The sequence below is a fragment of the Eschscholzia californica genome, unplaced genomic scaffold (genome assembly GCF_041429995.1).
Source record: "Eschscholzia californica isolate CP2 unplaced genomic scaffold, dmEscCali1.0.p SCAF_2, whole genome shotgun sequence".
Taxonomy (NCBI): Eukaryota; Viridiplantae; Streptophyta; class Magnoliopsida; order Ranunculales; family Papaveraceae; genus Eschscholzia; species Eschscholzia californica.
Window position 1 is genome coordinate 37,646,888 of NW_028238309.1, and position 18,819 is coordinate 37,665,706.

Consider the following 18,819-nt stretch of genomic DNA (forward strand, 5'->3'; position numbering starts at 1 on the left):
AGTTTGCTTTTATTTCTGTTCAGTTTAGTTCTGATGGTCTTTTGTTGGTTTGTCTCTCTTACTGAGACTTTTGTGGCCTCTAGAATCTTAGTTGTTTTAGGTTGTCGACCCTATAGGGTTAGTCTTGTGACTTTGTGCAGCTATTGGTCTTTGTTTTAGTTTTAGTCTCTAGTTGTTCTCTTATTTTGTTATAGTAGTTGTTCTATTAGTCTTTGCTTTATTTTTCTTCTTCCTGTTATTGGCTTGCTTTATTGTTTTTCTGTTATCCTGTTTTTCTATTTTCTGTTTGTCGGACCATGACTCATAACCTTGACATTTCCATCCTCTCTTGGAATGTCCAAAGTTGTGGTAATTTCACTAATCGTAAGCACATTCACCACTTGATTAAAACTCATCACCCTACTATTGTCTTCTTAGCCGAGACGAAGAATGTTTCGAGCAAACTTCACCATCTTCTTAGAATTCATAAGGACTATGATTCTGTTACTATAGACCCTAATAACAAATCTGCCGGCCTTGCTCTTTACTGGAACAAATCCTTAGACGTCAATTTTATTTACTCCCACTCTAATATAATTCACACTAAGTTTTCCTTCCCTAATAATAACTTGAATTTCTTTGTTACCGGTTTTTACGGTCACCTGTATGACACCCATAAGAAGCTTAGTCCCTGGAAACAGTTACACTCGTTGGCGAATAGTATATACCATCCTTGGGGGGTCATAGGAGACCTTAATAAGATCTTTCACCAATCAGAAAATCTGGTGGTGCGAATGGTCCTCCTTCGATCACGCATAGGATTCAGAACATTACGGATAGTATTAATCTTTCGGATTTGGGCTATTCGGGTAACCCCTTCACTTGAACTAATAGGCAATATAATGGTAACCTCATCCAGGAAAGGCTTGATAGAGCCTTAGCCAATCCGGGTTGGATCACCACTTTCCCTGACTCCATGGTTAAACATTTAGAAGGCGTGGGATCGGATCACATTCCTATCTTGTTATCCGCGGTGCCCATTAATCACCCTGGTAAGAAGTCGTTCAAATTCCTTCGGACTTGGATGACTCATCCTGATTGCCATAATTTTATTGCAAATATTTGGCATTCTATGTTTAGTCATTCTAATCCCCCTCCTATCCAGACTAAGCTCAATAATCTGGGCAGGAATCTGGCTAAATAGAATAAGAATGTGTTCGGTAATATAGAAACCCGTATTAAGGAAGTTTCCAATCTAATCCAAAACCCCAAAAACCAGCATCAATATGATCAACTTAATTCCCAGTTAGACTTCCTCTATCGCCAACAAGAAAGTGTTTGGAAAGAAAAATCCAGAAATGATTTCATTAAACTAGGAGACAAAAACACCAAATACTTCCACTCTACAGCCATTTCCCGTCACAGACAGAATAAAATTCACGCCATAAAGAACTCAGCTGGAGAGTGGATTTCGGGGGATTCAGAGATAACAATTATTTTTTCTGACCATCTTATTAATATTGCATCCTCTATTAACCCTCAAATAGATGATAATCTTCTAAATCTTTTCAACCCTATAATTTCAGCTGACCATAATGACTCCCTCGTAGCCATCCCTACTCAAGAAGAAATCGACAAGGCCATTAAGAATCTTAGAGCTGAAGCTGCCCCTGGGCCAGATGGCTACCCCCCCCCCCCCCCTTTTTCTTCAAATCTAACTAGGATACAGTGGCCCCTAATATTACTAATATGGTTAGAACCTTCTTCACTTGGGCTACTCTGTCTCCTCATACTAACAACACCCATATATGCCTGATCCCAAAAACCAATACTCCTCAGACGCCTGCGGATTACCGCCCTATTAGTCTGCTGAATACCACATATAAAATCATCTCGAAAATTCTAGCTCAGCGTCTCAAACCTTTCCTTCACCTCATTATCTCGCCTTTTCAATCCGCTTTTGTGCCCAACAGACAAATCTCGGATAATATCATCATAGCCCAAGAGCTCATTCACTCTTATAGACACACTAAAGGCTCTAATAGTTACTTTGGGCTTAAGCTTGATATGTCCAAGGCTTTTGATCAGGTCGAGTGGAAATTCCTAGAGGCAATTATGAGTAAGCTCGGTTTCCCCAGTCATTGGATTAATATGATAATGGCCTGCACTTCTACTTCCACTATGGCGGTCCTTATTAATGGTCGTCCGGGGGCCTCCCTCACCCCCACCCGGGGTATTAGGAAAGGGGACCCGTTTCCTCGTTCCTTTTTACCCTTGCTATGGAAGGCCTCAGCGTGTTGAATCCCTCCTCTAGGGATAATAGCTTCATTGGCTATCCAACCAGCAACTCCGAACTGAGTAGTTCCCATCTTCTCTTTGCTGACGACTGCATCATTTTTTGCCGGAATTCCCTGGACAATATCTATAACCTCAAGAATATTATCTCTTCCTTCTGTGATTCTTCTGGTCAGTTGATTAATTATGCAAAATCCAACATCTTACTCTCTCGCAACTCTCACCCAAAATTCAAAAGGATGATCATTCGTAACCTTAAAGTCCGCCAAGCATCCCTCTCTGATAAATACCTAGGCGCCCAACTCTTCATTGGTTCTAATAAAACAAAAGTTTTCAATTCTTTAGTCGATCAAATCCAAGCCAAGCTGTCGCGATGGCAGGATAAGTTCCTGTCTCAAGCTGGTCGCACGGTTGTTGTCTCGGCAATAGCCTCAGTCGTTCCCCGATACCAAACGCAATGCTTCGCCATTCCCAAAGGTGTATGCAATCGCAGCAAGACCATTCAACGATCTTATTGGTGGGGAAAATCCAAAGGTATCTGCACGAGGGTCTGGTCCTCCATTTGCCTCCCTAAGATTTATGGAGGTTTAAACCTTCGGGATCCATGGATAACCAAGCCCTCTTGGGCAAACTTGCCTGGCGTCTCCGAACGGAGCCAGACACCCTCTGGGTTAAATTCTTGAAGAACAAATACTTTCCTAACTCCTCTTCTCCGGGCCCCCGTCGCCCCTCCCATTCCTGGTTATGGAAAACTATTCACAGGCAACTTAATAATATTACCTCTTTTTCCTTCTAGGAGGTTCATGATGGTCACTCGATCAACTTCTGGACGGATAATTGGGTCCCTTCCCTCCTGACCCCTTTTCCGAATCTTACTCACTAAGACCTTTTGACTGTAGATCAGCTTATTTCTAATAACTTTTGGAATGAAAGCCTTATTATTGAGGTTCTAGGGTCAGAAGCTTTTAGTCTTATTTCGGCTATTCTCCTTATCTCTGAGGGTCCAGATCAGTTAATTTGGCCCCTTACCAAATCGGGTAAGTATGAGGTGAAGTCTAGATACAACCAACTCATCAATGGGAATCTCACTTCTAATAGCATAGTAGTGCCCTGGAAGTTCATTTGGACTATTCCTCCATACCTCGTATTAGTCTTTTCCTCTGGAAATGTTGCACCTATATTCTCCCCATCCGTCACTTAATTGGTAAGTACATCGACAATATTATCACTTGTAGCTATTGCGGGTCTAATGAAACTTTGGACTCTTATCCACTGTTATTTTTGCTCGTAGTATTTGGTTTTACTTTAATATTATTACTCCTAACATTGATTTGGTTTTTAACTGGATTTGTTCTTGGAATGATACGAACTATAAGGTCAGTGAAAATCTGATGCAGGGAGATTTTCAGAAGATTTTCTGAAAATCTTATATATCATCAAATAGGTTATTTTAGTAGTTTCCTATTTTTTTAGTAGAGAATTGTTAATTTTAGTAATTTTATATTTTTAGGAAACCTTCTAGGTTTTAGATTCTAGTATTTTATTTATTTAGAAGTTGTTATTAGAATTTGATTAGGTTTAGGAAAGTAGTATTTTATTTATTAGAAATTGTTATTTGAGTTTGATTAGGTTAAGGAAACCCTAAGTCTATATAAAGGGGGATCTAAGAGTTGTTTTATTCATTCAAAAAATCAATAAAACTTCAGTATTTTAGTATTACTTGTTCTTTATTTTGGTTCTATAGTCTTTAGACGAAGTTCTAAGACTCTTTTCTAGGTTTTAAAGTTTTAGACGGAGTTCTAATTCTTTTATTAGTTTTCCGCTGCGTCAGTTGGTATCAGAGCATTGTGAAAATCTTATATATCATCAAATAGGTTATTTTAGTAGTTTCCTATTTTTTTAGTAGAGAATTGTTAATTTTAGTAATTTTATATTTTTAGGAAACCTTCTAGGTTTTAGATTCTAGTATTTTATTTATTTAGAAGTTGTTATTAGAATTTGATTAGGTTTAGGAAAGTAGTATTTTATTTATTAGAAATTGTTATTTGAGTTTGATTAGGTTAAGGAAACCCTAAGTCTATATAAAGGGGGATCTAAGAGTTGTTTTATTCATTCAAAAAATCAATAAAACTTCAGTATTTTAGTATTACTTGTTCTTTATTTTGGTTCTATAGTCTTTAGACGAAGTTCTAAGACTCTTTTCTAGGTTTTAAAGTTTTAGACGGAGTTCTAATTCTTTTCCGGAATTTTCCGCTGCGTCAGTTGGCATCAAGAGCGAGGATTTGCCTGGTTCGATATCATCTACGCGAAGATCACTTTAGAACACATCGATGGATTTGCCAAAGATGCATCTAAAGTTGGTTTTAAAAAAAAAAAAAAAAAAAAAAAAAAAAAATCAGATTATTAGTAGTATTCTCTATTTTGTTATCAGTCACTCAATATGGAGAATTACTATCATGGTAACAGTTTTTCAGTTCAAGTGTACCCACGTAGAGAGTATAATGAGTATAAGATCAACGAAGAAATACCAATTTTCGATGGGTATTCAACTATTGAAGAGTTTTTCGATTGGCTAGATAAGGTCGAACGACATGTCACTAATAAGTGTGCTACTATTATCAATGAGCAGGTAGTTAAAATCATTGTTTATAGACTTAGAGGGAGTGCTGCAGATTGGTGGGATCAATTACAACTTCAAAGGAAGAGACAAGGAAGGGCTCCAATTCAGAGTTGGCCGTGTATGAAAGAGAACTTGAAGGAGTGGTTCTTACCTCCTGATTATCAACAACACTTGTTAAGGATATACCAAAACTGTAGACAAGGGTTGCGTTCAGTGAGTGAGTACTATGAGGAGTTTTCAAAATTGGCTCAAAGAAACAATATGGAGAGCATTATAGAATATGAAGATGTTGTAGCAAATCGATTTTTAAGCGGATTAAAATTTAGTTTGCGAGAAAAAGTGGGGATAGCTACAGTATGGACTATTCAGGAGGCGTACAACTTAGCCCTAAAAATTGAAGCTGAGGAACGGGAATATAGGAAGTTTGGATTTCGGAGGGAAGAACAACCTCACTTAACTATTAAAAAGGTAAAAACGACTCCCTTAGAGAATGTTGAACCACCACAAATTGTGAGCATTGAAAATTCAAGTAACATTACTCACGAATCAAAATCTAACATTATTGTGTTCACGGATAAGTCTCCTAATATCAATTTACACGATGAAGGATTTGTTTCAGAAGAAGTTGGTCAGAAAATTGAGTCAATTGAAGTCGTTCAAGACGTTGTTGAAGAAATTGAGTCAGTTGTTAACAAAATTGAGTTAAAGGAAGTTGTTCAGGAAATTGAGACAAAGAACGTTGTTCAGGAAATTGAAGTGGTTCAGAAAATTGAATCAAAGGAAGTTGATTCAAAAGAAGAACTTCGCAAGTTAGACTTTGATCCAATTAAAATTCCTTCATACGAAGATCCATTCTCAGAATTATGCGAATCTCAAATTGTTTCAAATGGATTGACAAGTAATTTTATTCGAAAGTCTTCATCGAAGTTCATAATTTTCAATCACTATACTCATGATCTGTACAAGTTTATTTTTGGGCTGAAAAGTGAGTTTGGGTCAAATTACAAATATGGACAGAAAATATTCTATGTCATAATAAAATCGTCAGTCAAATCTGAAAGTTTGGTAATTCCTATGCATAGTTCACGAGAAGGATATATCAAGGGAGTATCAATCAAGATAACATTCAAGTCAATCAGTAAACTCGAGGCGAGTTTCTTTGAAGTGGAGGAGACTGATGCAGGGAGATTTTCAGAAGATTTTCTGAAAATCTTATATATCATCAAATAGGTTATTTTAGTAGTTTCCTATTTTTTTAGTAGAGAATTGTTAATTTTAGTAATTTTATATTTTTAGGAAACCTTCTAGGTTTTAGATTCTAGTATTTTATTTATTTAGAAGTTGTTATTAGAATTTGATTAGGTTTAGGAAAGTAGTATTTTATTTATTAGAAATTGTTATTTGAGTTTGATTAGGTTAAGGAAACCCTAAGTCTATATAAAGGGGGATCTAAGAGTTGTTTTATTCATTCAAAAAATCAATAAAACTTCAGTATTTTAGTATTACTTGTTCTTTATTTTGGTTCTATAGTCTTTAGACGAAGTTCTAAGACTCTTTTCTAGGTTTTAAAGTTTTAGACGGAGTTCTAATTCTTTTATTAGTTTTCCGCTGCGTCAAAATCAAAGAGTTCTGCAGGCAATTATCTTATGGCATATTTGGAAAGCGCGTTGTAATCTATCCTTCCAGAGATAGCCTCCCTCTCTCAAACAGGTAGTTAACCAAATTCTAATCTCATCCAGAAATCACACTACAATCATTGATTATACAGGTATTACTAGACCAACCAAGCCGAAGGCATTATGGCTACCGCCCCAACAACCCTTTATAAAACTTAATACTGATATTTCATTCACTAACATTAAAGACCTCGCTGGTATTGGTATCATATTTCATAACGAAAAAGCAGAATTTCTACATGCTTACACATCCATCACCAAATCTAGAAATGGGAAGAAGGTGAGATTCTAGCAATAGCAGAAAGTATTACTTGGGCTATTACTCACAATGTGGAATTTCTACACATAGAAAGCGATAACTATCGATTATCAGCCACCTCATGGACGCCAAAAACCCCGCCCATTGGTACTCCAAAGTTCACATTCCCAGAATCAGGAAGTTGCTAGAGAATTTTAAAGATGTTGTTTTTTCGCATATTCCTCGTAAGGCTAATGTTATAGCTGATTCGCTGGCCAAATGGGCTCGAACCTCTAATAGTAGTAGTTATTGGGAGGTTGTTCCCTACTCTATTCGACACTTGTACTGTAATAACTTGGTTATTGTTTAATCTATGTCCTCTTTAACAAAAAAAAAAAAACAAAGAAAAAGAAAATAAAAGCAGGTGAAAAACGGATAAAACATCAACGGCAGCAAAATGTTATTAAAATCCAAAGGAGATTCACATGAACTACTCAATATTACTAAAACAAGTAATAGGCCATTAAGATCAATCCTCAACCAGAAGGACAACCATCTCTCCCTCTCTCTGAGTTTCTCTCTCTCTCTCTCTGGGTAGTTATTAGAGGGAGAGAGAAAAATGATTCTCACTCTTCCAATCTCCTTCTGTTATACCCATCAACAACCACAACCCTATTTCATACCCAATCACTTCTCCTCCCCCATTTCTACTACCTTCTTACTCAACCCTTCTCTCTCTTCTGTTTCCAACAACCCCATGAACCGAAAAAGATTCATTCCCTTCAGATGCTCCCTTTCCCAGCCTCCTCAGAAATCACCCACCACTTCTGATTCTACTACCTCTAAATCTACCTCCTACCCACAACAAAATAAAGAAGATGAACAAAGAAAAGGACCTGATTTACCAACATTGTTCAGACGATTTTGGAAAGTTGCATCTCCATATTGGTTTTCAGAGGATAAAGTTGAAGCAAGATTAAGACTTGCTGCTGTATTTGCTCTCACATTGGGTACTACTGGAATCAGTGTTGGTTTTAATTTCCTGGGTCGTGATTTCTACAACTCACTCGCCAGTAATTCCCTTTTCCCACTTCAATCTTGAATTGTTATTTTCTCTCCCCACTAGTTGACCACTAGTTGAGTTTTTTTTTTTTTACTAATTATGTTTTTTTGTTCTTTAGACAAAGATCAGGAACAATTCTCTAAACAACTTATGTACTACTTGGGGGCATTTGCTGGAGGAATTCCGGTGAGCAAATTGCTGCACTTTATTTAGGTATTGCTTCTGAAATCTATATGCATATAACATAACTTTCATATTTGATACCATTGTCTAAACATTCTTGTTTTTATCAACGTAATGAAAACCTAAGTGATTAAGATACACTTAAGGGATTTATTTTTTTTTGTTTGATGGGTTCTTCTAATATGTTCACATCTTATGTCATTAATTCTTTCCATTTTTAACAAGTGAAGATTCAACTTCCGTGACTCATAGTACAAATTTCAATGTGTGTCATCGTAAATATGGAACGACTATGTCTTATCGTGTGCCTTCGGGGGGTGCATGATAAGAAAATCCTTTTGGTTGAAGTGATCTTTTACGGGTTCATCGTTATTGCTTCCTCGTTGTCACAAAGATAATTACCGCATCATGCTCACAAGAAACTTGACAAATCTAGTGCAGTCATCTGTTCAAACTTCAGAAGTTAACCCCTTCTTTAACTTTTATACTAATTTATGCTTGTGGTGTTATATTTAGTCGACCTTATTAATAGATTAATTAGATTCAAGTTAACTTATATCACTCGCTAATGCATGAATTATAAGTGATATGACACGTAATTACGAGGTCGGACCCATGAGAATTTGTTCAGAATTAAACCAAGTCTTAGATTGACTACATAAACTAGCAATGCGAGTGGTTGAATTCTTAGAATGTTTATCAGTCGGGCTAATCGATGGCCGATTATGATACATTACATTGATGTTGAGATCAGAAGTCATGGCAAGGTTAATGATACATTACATTGATGTTGAGATTAGAAGTCATGGCAGGGTTTCATCCTCCATCCCACGAAGAGATTAAAAGAAATTCATGAATATTAAACTCATGGTTCAAATGAACTAATTACAAGGAATATGGAAAGATGAAAGTAGAATGATGAAACCGATTTATCTTAATGACGATTTGTTGTTATCTATACATCACCATTTATCTTTATCTTCATAATTTTCTCCTCAGTGTTGCAGTTGTCTTTCAAAAACTAGCACTCGAGAACTCCTTTCTTTTTCCCTAAACTGATCCAATTAATCAACTCCAATTGTTCCCTCAAACCCCCTCTTCTTTTTTATAGGCTTTAAATAGCTATGTCTTTAATTTCTTGGTTTCCACACAAAAAGGGGAACAATTTCCCCTCTCTTGAAAGAAATTGACTTGAACCAGAATGTTTTGATCTTCCTTTATTTCCGTAGAAAGACATCATGGTATTCTAATTTCTAATTTCCAATGGCCACTGTTAGACAGATGAAGATATATGTTAAGATGGACAGTCTGAGCTGAAATTGTAATGAAGTTCATGTGATCTAAATTTGAACATAAATGTTTTGAGACATCATGGGATGATACTATTTTACACCTATTCTTATACTATCAGTTTATTTGTGGTTGTATTGGAAAAGAATTGGTTGATAATAATGTGTTTGATCCTTATTGTGCAGGTTTTTGTTTTGAGAGATTATGCTAAAGAAACACTTGCTTTAAGATGGAGATCGTGGATGACAAACTATTACATGGAACGATATCTTAAGAATCAGACATTCTACAAAATTCAATCTCAATCAATAATCGATAATCCAGATCAGCGGATTGTAGATGATCTTAGTTCTTTTACCGCAACATCACTATCATTTTCTTTGACACTCTTCAATGCTGTGGTAGACTTGATATCATTTAGCAACATTCTTTATGGTATCTATCCACCGCTTTTTGTTGTACTACTTGTATACTCGCTTGGAGGAACCGCAATTAGTGTATTTCTTGGCAGGGTAGGTTTGCCGTCTTTTAGTGTTTCTCATGGTACTTTTGAGAATTCTGAATGTGTTGAACCTCTTGTTTTATCTATTTATCTTGATTTCTTTTGTACTGTGTTCGTAATGTCAATTTTGTTGTCATAACCCATAACCTTTTTTATCGACTAAAACTAAGGAAACAGTCTTCCCTTATATCTTGCAGGGGCTTGTAACCTTGAACTTCTTGCAAGAGAAAAAAGAAGCTGATTTCCGATATGGACTTGTACGTGTTCGAGAAAATGCAGAGTCAATTGCTTTCTATGGTGGTGAAGAGAACGAAATACAGCTTCTGCTGCAACGCTTCAGAAGTGCTTTTGAAAACTTAAGCGTATGCATTTATCTTCTTCCATTTTTCAATTATGCTAATCAGATCATTGATAGGTTGCCTTGCTCCCCATGAGTTTGCATTCGACATGCACACAGCAATCCATCTTTTCTGGTGCAAGTTGCACTTATTCTTATCTTAATTTGCTCATTCTGTTGGTAAAGAGGATTTGTAGGGTAAAAACCATGATACATGGCCATCTAGAGAACAGTTCTAAAATGGCAATTCTTTTGGAAGACAGCTTAGTCCTGAAACTATATCATAACATGTAAATTATGCAGTCAGTGGTCTGAAATTTGATCTTTCAAGAACCTACATGATGATTATTCTGCACGCTGGATCATTCTTTCCCTCCACTAGTAAGGGGTCAATTAGGGAACCAACAAACCCGTAGTACCATGTGCAAGTATGAGACTTAACTATTTTTCTACCCCAAGTATGGCATTAGGAAGCAAAATAATCGTAGTAACAGCCGAGGAACCAACAACATCACCCATTTTATTCACACGATGTAAATTTTCAATAACAGCGAGTTGTTTCATATGGTCATATCACAGTCTTTCCATTTAAATTAGTCACAGTCAATGCTGGTCACCTAATTGTGTTAGGTATAGGGGTGGGAAAAAGATCCGGAAGACCGCTATCCGATCTATTCGACCGAGATAAAAAGTGTCCATGGACACCCGATGGTCATAACGGTCAGTGTCCGACCGGCCCGAAAGAATTGGCGGACGGTCACGGTCAAAATTCTACGTCGAAGGACCGACCGTTGACCGACCGGTACGAGTGACCGAATAGGTTGACCGACTAAACTGTCCTCATTTTTAGAAGTTGACCGTTGAATTTTATAGACATGAATATATGATGATCGTTGGCTATAGTCATATAGTCCTCTGGAAGACCAAACATTAGTGCATGGCTTAATTATATTTTGTCAAATGATGATCAACTGTGTTTTTTCTTTTTTATATTTACTTTTGATTTCTTGGGCTAAACATCTTCATTTGTAAGTAATTTTGTTTGTGGTAATAAAAATAAAGTTTTGAATTAAGTAAATTTGTTGGAAAGTCCGGACCGAGACCGTCCGGTGTCCGACTGGACCGGTAAAATAAACGGTCTTGGACGGTCAATGGACAAAGAATTCTTGAGAGTGACCGTCCGAGTCCGCCCGAGTAAATAGGTGGTCGCCAACAGTTTATGTCCGAGTCGACCGGTTCGATGAAGTTAGAGTCCGATACCGACCGGTCCGGACCGATTCCCACCCCTATCACTTAGGTAATATATCCTATTTATGTATCAACTTGTATTCATGGTAGTCGATCAACACTATAGATGTTCAAAGCTTCTAGAGGTTCAACTATGAGCTAATAACAGTTGGTAGAAACAGCATGGATTTTGTCAAATTGTATTTGTAATATGAAGTTGCCTGTCAAAAAGACATAATCATTGATTTTAATTTAAACTCATAATAGGAGCTCCTTGCACCGAAATGACTACTGAAACTAGTCAAACTCCTAAAAGGCTAAAACTTCCCGTCTAAGGTATGGGTATTTGTATACTTAAGGACTCCTTTTAGATATGAAGTAACCCGAAAACAGCAAGTTAGGAAACTTAAATAAAAAGACGTAAAAGTAAACAAAGAAATGCCGAAACTGTAGGTGTTTGCCTTTAAGAGAAGAAGGCTCCTTAAGGGAACTCGATTCACAGCAATAAATCTTAAGTTATAGGACTAAAAGGACTCTGGATACATGACTGTTCGATATCGCATAAGAATTCTGAAAAGGAGTTAGAAGGTAATCCGCTGTCTCACCTCACACTTCTATGATATACGTTTTTTGCTTTAGTTAAATTTGAATGTATTAGAAAATTTAGAAGTTTGGCACTGTTGTTACAACTTACACTAATTCCTTCCAAACTGCAGAAATCTTATCTTACTATGAATTTTCTTGTTTTATGCAGCAATTGTTAGTTGCTTCTCGGAATCTAGATTTCTTTACTAGTGGGTATCGTTACCTAATTCAGATTCTTCCTGCTGCCGTCGTAGCTCCCATGTATTTCTCTGGAAGAATTGAGTTTGGGGTCATCAATCAGTCTGTATCGGCTTTTAATCATATACTTGGGGATTTTTCTCTCATCGTATACCAATTTCAGGCTATCAGTGCCTTTTCAGCTGTTATTGATCGATTGGGTATGGCATTCCTTGTTTCCCTCATGACTATAATCTTGTTGAATTTCCCTAATATGAGCATTAGATATAATATATATATATATATATATTGTATATATATATCCTAGGTGTAACCCGTGCGCATAGGACACAAGCAATAATATAGACTGACGTATCATAACCATCTACATTTCGGACCATTTATGCAAATAGTGGGAGGTGATGACTGATGTAATAGCTTGATGCATTCATACTACAGTTAACAGAGCGGTATAGGTTGTTTACTTGGTCTATAATTCGAAATGACAATGTTTTCTTTCATAATTGAAAGATGCAATAATATAGACTGAGGTATCATAAGCTTTAACCATCCAGGCGACTATCTTTTGAAAATCTCTACTGATCTCGAAATTTTTGAGTTCCTGTGATTTGTGGTAACTGATTTTCCTCCTTCGACCTCTACAGGGGAGTTCGATGATGTGTTGGATAACTCTCAAGCAAATTCTGAACCCGAGCAAGAGATCACCATTATATATAGTGGTATAAAGGATTCCTCATTATTGCGAGCGAATGGAATGCTTTCAGAGAAGTGTCATAAGTTACTGGAAGTTGAGAGTTTGACACTAGAAACACCAAAAAGTAAAACTACTCTTATTAGGGATTTATCATTACAGATCAACTGCAAGGATCACTTGCTGGTAATTATTTTCATCATAAACTTGGAAGTTTAACTGTTCTTTTTACATATGAGCTTATGAAGTTATTAACTTAAATATGGTATTAGATCACAGGCCCTAGTGGGTGTGGGAAGACTTCTTTGTTAAGAGCCATGGCTGGGCTTTGGAATACAGGGAGTGGAACATTTACATTCTATGTAGACACTGCAGAAAATCCTCAACTAGCTGTAACACCAGACATAGTTTCTCCAGCGGGATCTACCGAAAGATATAAAGGCAAAAGGGCTACGGGTATATTTTTCCTTCCTCAAAGACCATATATGGTTCTGGGAACACTTCGTCAACAATTGCTTTATCCTACATGGAGCGAAGGGTTGACTCCCATGGATACTTCTAAGTACTCCGGTGAGCATATTTATTAAATGTTCTGTAGTTAGCATATGGTAATTTGTTAAAACTATACTTTCGGACATTATATTTGTTTTGATTGGAACTTAGCAACAACTTCAGTACTTGGATATACTTCTAAGTACTTCGGTGAGCATATTTATTAAATGTTCTGTAGTTAGCATATGGTAATTTGTTAAAACTATACTTTCGGACATTATATTTGTTTTGATTGGAACTTAGCAACAACTTCAGTACTTGGATATACAATTTTGATGCGTGTAAAAAAGGGAATGGCAGGTCGTCTACCTTCCAGTGTGAAGATGCGAGTAAATAAGTGAATCAATTTTGCTATGTATTAAGATCTTCTATGCCACACACACACACACACACACACACATATATATATATATATACATATTTATATATGTGCCTTTAAATGTTTGACCATCGAGATCCTTGGTTAAGGCTTAAGGCTGAAATAGGAACTAGCAAATAAATCTTATGCTACTTGCGGAAGTTCTGCAAATGCTCACACTTCTTAGCCATTGAATATCTTCTAGCTCTCATCTCAAGGTTAATGAAATTAAATTTTCTCATTCAGTAAATATATCACCAAATTGATTTTGCAGACTCGTCCCTTTCCTTGTTTGAACCACGGAACCCGCAAGATGCTAGTGAAAAGCCTACGAAGCCCACAGAAGATGATCTTCTCAAGGCATTAGAAGATGTGCGACTGGGTTATGTACTATCTCGTTTTAATGGTCTTGATTCTACAAATGAGTGGTCTAGTGTCCTTTCCCTCGGTGAGCAGCAACGCCTTGCTTTTGCACGTCTATTACTCGCAAAGCCAAATTTGGTATTATTGGATGAGTCCACCAGCGCTTTAGACGAAGCCAATGAGGTATTTACTGATATCAACTGCTTGCCCCTTTTTGTTTCACTTTACTCATCCTCGTAGCTTATTTTCAAACAGTTGTTGTTTTCCCTTAAGTTGCTATTTCCTTTTTACTTCTACCTTTTTTTTACTAACAACTCATGGTGTTTTTTTTATGATCTTAAAATCCACATAGAACTCTAGGATTCACAAATCTTTCGGTGTCTTTTCAACAACCAATGTTGTTTGAAAATGGACTTATTAATTCAAGTGTTGTATGAGTTCCTAGAGACAAGACGGTAGGACTTACAAATCCTTGGTGTGTTTCCTTCACCTATACAAGTAGACATTATAATGATGTCGTTTTGTTGATTTTGACCAATAATTATTTACTTGTTTGTTTTTTTCTTTTTCTGTTTCAGATTTGTATATCTGACCCTATTAGAACAAACCGGTAGACATTATAATGATGTAGTTCTGTGTTGGTTTTACAGGCTCATCTATACAAGCAGATTGAAGCAGCAGGAATTACGTATATCAGTGTTGGGCATCGAAGAACCTTGTACGACTTTCACTGCAAGGTCTTGTGTATATCCAAGATGGATTCTGATTCTATTTCAGACTCGGACGGCAGTCAAAGGAATTGGATTCTCGAATCCATTAACAAAGACAGTAGTGATATGCCCAAAACTGTTGGTTAGAAAGGGACTTGAGATCCACCGTTTGTCGGGGAATTCATCCATTATCTTTCTACATGTGCTTTCTTCCACTGCATGCAAACTTTGGGTCAAATATAAGAAATGGTATTATGGTGTGATATATTAATTCAGTGTGACCACTTATTATTACTATTGTTTCACTCTAACTGTTTAACCTAATTTTCGATTCTGGGATATTATGGCATAAGTGAAGTGCTAGGCAGTGAAGATTCTTCTTCGATTGGTCGGGAATGGATTTGGTCTTTTGGTGAGTATGGAGAGTATGAGTAGGAAACTATTAGTGGCAACATAGAGTCCTCCATTTTCCTTAAGGATCCGCACGATCGTGAATGATTAGTTTGCAGACTTTAAGCCATCAGTGTGGTTGCTCAATCACTAACTTTGTTTGTTGAGCAACCTAACTGGTTGCTCAGATAGAACACAAAGCAATTTTTAATTTTAGAAGGAGATAGACAAATCCTACCGAATATTTATGATTTTCACTGAAAAATTATGGAGCTTGACCAAAATAACGGTTAGGGCTTTGTCATTAATATACAGTTCATTGTGTGTTTTCAATTGGGTAACACAAAAAAGAAAATATCAATTACCATTAGATGTGATACTCACTTTTTTTTTTTTTTTTTTTGTTGAAAGGGATGTGATACTCACTTGATATGGACAAAATTGGACAATAAACTGTCAGTCCTAATTTTGGTTAATCAACTTGCGTAAGAAGAATTTCTAATAGTATTCAAAAGAATGTTAGTTAGGAATTTGAAATCAAAATGGAGTTTGTTGTGACTTTAAAGGAACTTGTGTATTTTACAACAGTACGACGTTGGGAGATTTTAAAGACAATGCCCAAAATTGTTAGGGTTTTTTGAGTTTACCCCCTTCAATAATTGGTAATTGAGCTTACTCCCTTGAATTTAGTTTTTTTGTCAAAACTACTAAGGATATGTTTAGTATGTGATAATAAAATCATAAAGTAAATAATATATAAACAAAATTAATCTTTACTAATCATATTCCTGACCAAATCAAACAATAAAATGAGGTAGAATCCCTAATATGAATCATATTAAAGAATAGTTGTTCATGGTAATGCCAATTATTTCACGTACGCCAAACATAGCCTTTGTGTTTTTGTCACTAATAGTATCCAAGGGGGTAAGCGCAATTATCCATTATTGGGGGGGGGGGGGGGGGGGGTAAACTCAATTACTAATTAGTGACGGGGGGGTAAGCCCAAAAAACCCAAATTGTTAAAGCAATGTGTTTTTCAACCAAGACTTGGTCAAAACAAATTGACCTAGAATGGTTAGAGGCAATGTCCATCTTCATTCTTCTACTGCAAAAAATCGTTGGTCGGGAAGCTCTGACCGGCTACCTTAGCTCAATTTGTTTTTCTTCCTTCTTCTCTTTCTTCTTCTTCTTCTTTCTTCTTCTCTCGCTTCTTCTTCGTTCTACTATCTCTTCTTATTTTTCGTCTTCTTCTCTTCCAGATCCAAGAGGAAGAAGCCCTTCAGTTGGGAGAAATTAACCACCCTGTGAAAGGCTCAATATATAATAGAGCTTGAACGCAAGGTTTAGTCCCTTCAAACTAAAGCAACAACTGAACTAGGAGAGATTAGACATGTAATCTCTCTCTCTTTCTCTCTCTCTTGATTACTTCCTGTTGGAATTAGAGCCTATTTTGGCTTGACCTGACTCATCAAACTCAGAAACAAAATGTCTCATTGCATTCGTCTCGTCAAACTCTTCGATTTAGAGCCAAGAAACACTCGAAGTCGATTCCGGATGAATGAGAAATTCAATTTTAAAGTTTAGACGAAGATCATTAAACTAGGGACTAAAGCTGCAAATAGGACAAGTTAGTTTGAGGGCCAATTGGGCGAAGCAAGCACACCCAGATCTGCGTGGCTCGCGTTTACTCCGCGGGGTTAAGAAGATCTAATGGCTGCGCGTTGGGAGATTCGGGATAGATTTAGGCCGCCACCAGATGCGTTGGATCCTTGCGGATCCAACCGTCCAAGCTAACTCCGACCCAGGATAGGAGTGGAATTTCGTTAGATTCCAATCTAACGGTTGATTCCTTCATCCATTGGGTTAGATTTGGTACAGATCTAAGGGGAGACGTTCCACCCGAGTTATTGAGCCAAATCCGACGCTCCAAATTGTTGTCCACTCTAATATGCTCATTTATTTCAAGTTGAGCCCGCCATTTGAAGGGGCATGTCCATTGACCCAAAAGGCACATGTACCTGTTCTCTTCCTATTTAAACAACCCAAACCCACTTCTTGTTTCATCCTATTGATTTTCTTCTCCTCTTCTTTTCTGAAATCAGTACTCCAAGTGTGTCTGAAATATAATTCTAATTTCAAAAATATTCTTCTATATCTAAAATTCTGAAGAAAGAAATATCTTAGTGAATTTCATTTATTCTCTTCTTCTCCTCCTCCTCTGAACTCAGTACTCCAAGTGTGTTTGGAATATAATTCTGATTTCAGAAATAGTCAGAAGCTTTCGAGTGTCTAGAAGATCAAGTCGCATCAGTCAAGGAGCTCTTATTATTTACGAAGGTTCGCTCGCTTTCAGAACGTTGAAGTACCATCAAAAATCTGAAGGATAGTCGTTGTATCCCAAAGGCATACACCCTAACTGTTAATACAGTTACAGAGGTGTAAAATGTCTGAAGGAAAGAGAATTTATTCTCGCCTCGACCACATAAATTCTTCTTCTTATCCTCAAATTTTCTTCTTTATTTTTGTTTATCTCGATTAATCCGTAAGAAGGATTGCTGATAAGTCAACGTTCGCTTATTGTCTATCTGTCTATACTAAGAGAAAGAAAATTCTCTACTTCAAACCAAGACTCTGTCTTAAACAAGACAAGATAGAGAGAGAATGTAAACTCGAATCAAAACCAGAGGAACAAATTGTTTGACTTGGTATTTCACTAGACACGAACATGCATTTGGTCCAATAGTCTGCATTCACCACCTCCACCACTACAACCACCTCACCTCCACCACCGCCAGGGGCGAGCCCACATAGCCCCATGTGAACTCACCTTGTCCCAAGTGCCCCGAATTTGAAACTTATGCCCCAAATCCTTCGTGTTTGTAGCACTTCCGTATACGAAACAAATCTAAGAGTTTATTTTCTGTGCATAATCACGTCTCAAATATATCACCTTTGCATAAAGGCTACAATTGACCATTCTCAAATTTTCGTAGAAGTTTAAAGGATGGTGCCACTTTTCTCTAATATGTTAGTGTCATAAAGATGTTGCCTCTACATATTCAATGTTCACTTTTCTAGACTGATTCTAATTATTTTGTCTACGACTCACAGAATGTTACTTTCCTACTCTTACCGACTGAAAGAAGCATTTTCTACAGTACATACCGTACTTTGATATGGTCATTACAAAAACGATCATTCAGATATGAACACCGCCAAACTGGATAATGACTTGAGTAGTCCATTTGGGGATATCGATAATTTGTTCATGTGAAGCCCTTTGACTAGGTGGTAACATGAAGACCATTTGGACCTCAATGCTAAGGTAGTAACGTACTCTAAAAAATATTATGAATAAATGAATACATTTTCTTTAATTATACAAATTGATTTTTGTGCGTACAAAATTGTGCTTCTACTGAAAAAAAAAAGAATTCGTCTCGCCACTGACCACCGCCACCAGCACCACTACCACCATAATCGTGTCACCATCAGTACCACCATCACTTTGTCTACACCACAACCACTGCATTTCCACCGCCATCACACTTCAACCACC

The 18,819-nt window shown here is 36.9% G+C and overlaps 1 protein-coding gene across 1 annotated transcript; it reads left to right on the top strand.

Annotated features, from left to right (window-relative positions):
* The first annotated feature begins 7,192 nt into the window (after nucleotides 1-7,192).
* ABCD2 (ABC transporter family protein) lies at nucleotides 7,193-15,161 on the top strand. Its single transcript, XM_086659312.1, has 9 exons — nucleotides 7,193-7,881; nucleotides 7,990-8,057; nucleotides 9,530-9,856; nucleotides 10,044-10,208; nucleotides 12,165-12,393; nucleotides 12,838-13,070; nucleotides 13,157-13,454; nucleotides 14,069-14,340; nucleotides 14,808-15,161. Exons 1-9 carry the CDS (start codon nucleotides 7,428-7,430, stop codon nucleotides 15,012-15,014), a joined length of 2,253 nt encoding a protein of 750 aa, XP_086515438.1. The 5' UTR covers nucleotides 7,193-7,427; the 3' UTR covers nucleotides 15,015-15,161.
* The last annotated feature ends 3,658 nt before the right edge of the window (nucleotides 15,162-18,819 follow it).

Bases quoted from the DNA above. Each gene is read 5' to 3' on its own strand.
- ABCD2 (XM_086659312.1), top strand. From the start codon at position 7,428: ATGATTCTCACTCTTCCAATCTCCTTCTGTTATACCCATCAACAACCA. The intron at 7,882-7,989 runs GTAATTCCCTTT...TTTGTTCTTTAG, and splicing joins TTTCTACAACTCACTCGCCA to ACAAAGATCAGGAACAATTC. The intron at 10,209-12,164 runs GTATGCATTTAT...TGTTTTATGCAG, and splicing joins GTGCTTTTGAAAACTTAAGC to CAATTGTTAGTTGCTTCTCG.